Source organism: Cebus imitator, unplaced genomic scaffold, assembly GCF_001604975.1.
Source record: "Cebus imitator isolate Cc_AM_T3 unplaced genomic scaffold, Cebus_imitator-1.0 Scaffold401, whole genome shotgun sequence".
NCBI lineage: Eukaryota > Metazoa > Chordata > Mammalia > Primates > Cebidae > Cebus > Cebus imitator.
In genome coordinates this window covers 1,625,362-1,630,866 of record NW_016107716.1, presented here as the reverse complement: position 1 = coordinate 1,630,866, position 5,505 = coordinate 1,625,362, and the positions used below count along the sequence as shown (strand labels likewise).

Sequence of the window (5,505 nt, the reverse complement as noted above, 5' to 3'; positions counted from 1 at the left end):
GTGTAGGCAACCATGAGTCTCTCCTGCAGACTTTAGAGGAACATGAAACTTAACTGAGCTTTATGCACTGATTTCTATACATATGTAGCAGAGTTTCCAGGCCTCCTGATTTCATTTCTCGTTTAACATTTCTTCCTTTAACCTAAATCAGTGGGGCACTGTCCTTCATTGTAAGTTCTCCCCTCCATCGTCCTTTCTTTTTTCTTTTTGAAACAGGCCACCCTCTGGCCCAGGCTGGAGTACACTGGTGTGATCACAGCTCACTACAGCCTCAAGCACCCAGGCTCAGGTGATCCTCCCACTTTAGCCTTCTGAGTAGTTAGGACTACAGGTTCACACCACCATGCCCTGCTAATCGGCGTAGTTTTTGTAGAGATGGGGTTTTGCCATCTTATTCAGGCTTGTCTCAAGCTCCTGGCTCAAGAGATTCACCTACCTCCTCCTCCCACAGGAAGCTGCTGAGATTACAGGCATGAGCCACCATACCTGGCCCCATCGTCCTTTCTTCTAAGCCACGTTATGCTCTCAAATGTCCTTGGTCACTGAAGAGACAGGAGTTCTTCTTTAAGTTCTACAATATCAGAAATCACTTGTATTAGTTAACTTTTGCTGTGTAGCAAACTACCCCCAGAATTTAGTGGCTTAAAATAACTATTTTTATTATCTCTCAGGATTCTGTGGGCTGATTTGCCTTTGCTGGGCAATTTTTCATCTGGTCTCATCAGAAACACTATTTTTGTGGTTTCTATAAGTAGCAGTTATTCTAACAGATACAGTTACAGCCCTGTATAGATTTTGTATGCCCAGATTCCCTCATACTAGGGAAAACCAATGTGGTCCCCATCTCAACTTCAAAGGTTGTGTGTGTTGGTTATATTAAAGAGAATATTGTTGAAGAAGGATTAGTTAGAATTTAAGTACTTTAAAACCTTCAAGAGTGAGGTTTTAATTTTATATTAAAATTAAATTTTAAAGATTAGTAAGTGAATCACCTCTTTTCTTCCTCCCATGGTTCAATGCCTTAATTGCTTTAGGTAACAGAGAGCAAATATCTGGAGAACCTTTGTGTTTCTAACCCAGAATCTTAAACAGAATATCAAATTGTCCTCCAAGCATACACTCAGGATTCCTACAGAACTCTTCCTGAATTTGTAAGAAAATAGGAAGAAAAAGAAGGCATCTGTGTTTCTTTGAATCCTGCTACCTGCTCATCTAGTTTTATGTAGTTCTCTGAGGCTTTGAACTCAGCAATATATGCTGGCTGGGTGTGGCGGCTCACTAGTATAATCCCAGCATTTTGGGAGGCTAAGGTGAGAGGATTGTTTGAGGCCAGGAGTTCAAGACCAACCTGGGCAACACAGCAAGGCCTCATCTCTAAAAAATAACAAACAAACAAAACCCCCAATATATGTGAATCTGCTTTGCAGTTATAAGGCCTAATAAAGCAGTCATATTTTCCCATAATAGAAAGTACCTTTGGGGCTGGGTGCAGTGGCTCAACCCTATAATCCCGGCACTTTGGGAGGCTGAGGTGGGCAGATTACCTGTCGGGAGTTCAAGACCAGCCTGACCAACATGGAGAAAGCCCATCTCTACTAAAAATACAAAATTAGCCAGGTATTGTGGCACATGCCTGTAATCCAAGCTACTCGGGAGGCTGAGGCAGGAGAATTGCTTGAACCTGGGAGGCAGAGGTTGCGGTGAGAAACCAGGTGAACCTGGGAGGCTGAGATTGTGCCATTGCACTCCAGCCTGGGCAACAAGAGTGAAACTCTGTCTCAAGAAAACAAAACAAAAAAGTACCTTTAAAAATATGAAGTAATAGTGAAAAGAATAAACACTATATTTTTCAGAAAAACAAATAATCATTTACATAAGTAAGCACAATCAACAACATATTTTCTTACTTAGAAAAATTAAACCATGACACGAGATGATTATTTGGATATTATTATTACAAAGAATTTAAGTATACAAGCTTGGCTATGAAAGATCCAGCTAAGTCACTTAGGTGAAAGTCTGTCTCTGATGTCATAGTTTCTAAGAAGTATCATAAAAGTCAAACAGTTAAACATTTCTCTGTGCTTTTTTTTTAAAAAAAAATTCTAGAAATGTTGTAGAGAGAAGCTCAGCAACTCAAGTAGACAGATCAGATATACTGGGGAGGGAAGATAAACTGACATTTCCATATTTTATAATATAATGTGGAAAGATTCAGAAATGAATGAGAAGATACAGTGATATTATATTTAAAGCAAATATTGGCATATCTTATACAAGAAAGACATCTTACAATAGTATTTCTGTTGGTACATTACAATTTTTCAGCTAGTATTTCTAAAATGCCAGGGGTCCTATGATGCAATATCAAAAAACAGGGAACTGATATACAAAGTCAAGTATAAAGATAGTAACATTCAGTCCTCCACAGATAAAAGGCTGTCTGGGCATAAGCCTGAAACAAGCAAGACGCCATCCATTGCGATTTCACTGATTTTGCCCTTGCCACGTTCTGCTTCAAAAACGATCTAATAATGGAGAGAGAATTTAAAAATTACTTCAAACTGCTCAAAGCAATGATATAATCAAACTATTTAATAGTTGTTAACTTGTGCCCCTATTGCATGGAAACTAGCTTCAACATTGAATATATGGCAATAGATTATTTTCTAGATGCCAGGTGCCTACAGTGAGAGAACTACTTTTTGGCAAAAACAAGTTCATAGCAAAGCCCACATGGATTCTGAAAAACTCCATAAAGCTGAGAAGAATAAGATTTAAAAAGAAACTTTGGCATTCCCATTTAAAGAAAAGCAAAACAAAAAACAAAATATAGTGTTCTTTACAAAAACCAAGTGAGAAGAAATTTAATATTCCTCACAAACATCTAATATAAAACTATATAGTCAAAAGGGAATTGTTTTGATATATTTAGATTTTGGTAGTTTATAATACTGTAATTATTTTTCTTAAAATAGTGGTTTTTGTATTTAGAGATTATCTGGAATATTGTTTGGATGTGTTGAAAATGTTTCATAATATGCCGGCCGGGTGCGGTGGCTCATGCCTATAATGCCAACACTTTGGGAGGCCAAGGTGGGTGGATCACCTGAGGTCAGGAGTTTGAGACCAGCCTGACCAACATGGAGAAACCCTGTCTCTACTAAAAATACAAAATCGGCCGGTCGTGGTGGTGCACACCTGTAATCCAGCTACTGGGAAGGCTGAGGCAGGAAAATCTCTTGAACCTGGGAGGTGGAGGTTGCAGTGAGCAGAGATCGCCATGCCATTGCATTCCAGCCTGGGCAACAATAGCAAAACTCCATCTCAAAATAAATAAATAAATAAATAAGAAAATGTTTCATGATATGCTATAATCACTTTTGTCTAATGAATTTATTAATAATCTAAAGAGAAACAAACTTCTTTAGAGTTTAGAAATTTCTAATATAGAGAGAACAGAGGATGAATACCAGAAAAATTATCTTCAAATTGAACACAGAATGACCGGGGACTCAAAATTAAGGATATACAGTGACTATTTTCTATTCATTCATTTATCCAAACATGTTTTAAAATAAATATGATTAAAATCAACGTTTGCTGAATGAAGGTTTTGTTTAATTTATCTATTTATTTTTATTTTTTTGAGATGGAGTCTTGCTCTGTCACCCAGGCTGGAGTGTAGTGGCACAATCTCAGCTCACTGAACCTCTGCCTTCCAGGCTCAAGTGATTCTCATGCCTCAGCTTCTAAGTAGCTGGGATTACAGAAATGTGCCACCATGCCCGGTTAATTTTTAAAATTTTTTTATTTTTAGTAGAGACGAGGTCTCACCATGGTGGCCAGGCTGGTCTTGAACTCCTGGCCTCAAGTGATTCACCCACCTTGGCATGAGCCACTGTGCCCGGCCTGAATGAATGTTTTTAAGTTTCTTCAATTGTAATGTTTTAAAAAAATAAATAATTCATGTTAATGTTATAATCAGATAAAACACTAGAAATACTGCTAAATTAATTAATTATAAAAATAATAATTGCTATAATTTATGGAGCACTTGTCCAATAACATTCACTCTTAAGAGAAGTATGTCTCCTCTCCCATGCCTCCCGTAAAGAAGGGACTAGGTCTAGGGGTTTCTACAATCCTCAAAATCTGAAATAAGCAGATTTAAAGGACAGCAAAATGATCCTGATTCAAAGATGATTAAAGTTATCCTGGAACAAACATTTTAGAGAGAAAAGAATATTTAATTTGGAACAGGTTATTCTTTAAAATAGCATGCACATATAGCCTATCAAAATGAAATTCAACAATAGCCTATGTATACTGTGGTTACAGATAGATAAAAATACATATTCATGTGCAAAGTAAAATGTGAAGTATAAAAACACTCATGTTACTGTGGTATGATTATGAATCTTTACTTACTTTCAATAAACTAATTTCCTTTTGTCATTTCTAAACTTTTAAAATTCAAACTTGTATAATTCAAACTAGTATAAATTGGCATTTTAAAGAAAGATCCTTTTAGAATCATGCTCACAACAATGCCACCATGCAACTATTCACTATCCCCAGCACCACCTCTTTTTTGCTTAATAAAGAATCACAGAATAGTTTTCAAAAATGAAGCAAATTTAGGCTTGATGTCATCACCATATCCAGCTTTCTCTGGCTCTCCAAAGAGGAGAAACCTCAGCCTATCAAAATGAAATTCAACAATAGCCTATGCATACTGTGGTTACAAATAGATAAAAATACATATTCATGTGCAAATTCAAACTTATATAATGCATATGTGCATGCTATTTTAAAGAATAACCTGTTCCAAATTAAATATTATTTTCTCTCTAAAATGTTTGTTCCAGGGTAATTTTAATCATCTTTGAATCAGGATCATTTTGCTGTCCTTTAAATCTCAGGGGACAAATGGAGATGCCAAGGGTCTATGACTGCCCACTACCTGGGCTGCTCTCTTTTGCTCTCAATCTGAGTGCATTTTCTTGAGAAGTGTTGGAGACAAGCTATTACTAAGCAGCCAATGATAGCACAACTGGGTATGGAAGTTTCTTTTTCCTCTAGTCTCTTCTCAGGAGGGAACTGCTTTCAGAAAGATATACCTTTTGCACCCAAAGGAACTTTTTAAAAAAGTAGGGGTAAGCCAAACAGACATTACAGCCAAAGAGGCATGCTTAGACCCAGGCATCTGTTCCCTGAATTCTTCAGTTCTGGGGGAAATCTTGTTGGGAAGATATTGAAGGGTAAGGAGGCTTCCTTATGACTAATCCAGACTAAAGAATATATTTCAGTTTAGCAATGTCATATTGGCTAATGTTATATGGGATAATGAGGGTGGGTATGTCTACATCTTGGCATATGGTGGTTTTTCCAAAGACCCCTGACTGATAACCCCTGGATAACTAGAAATAAATGTCAGGATAATTAATTGACATACTAATTTTGTACTTGTTTTTCTTTTCTTTTCTTTTTTTTTTTTTTTTT

At 36.8% G+C, this 5,505-nt stretch overlaps 1 protein-coding gene across 2 annotated transcripts in view; it reads right to left on the bottom strand.

Moving 5' to 3' along the window:
- Positions 1 to 1,907: 1,907 nt before the first annotated feature.
- Positions 1,908 to 5,505, bottom strand: part of EGFL6 (EGF like domain multiple 6) — a 62,070-nt gene continuing 58,472 nt past the window's right edge. Inside the window, exon 12 of one of the 2 annotated variants that reach the window (XM_017508818.2) lies at positions 1,908 to 2,528. In XM_017508818.2, coding sequence (XP_017364307.2) covers positions 2,418 to 2,528 — 111 coding nt within the window. In that variant the 3' untranslated portion in view covers positions 1,908 to 2,417. The remainder of the gene's footprint in view (positions 2,529 to 5,505) is intronic. The other variant, XM_017508817.2, reaches the window with a different exon arrangement.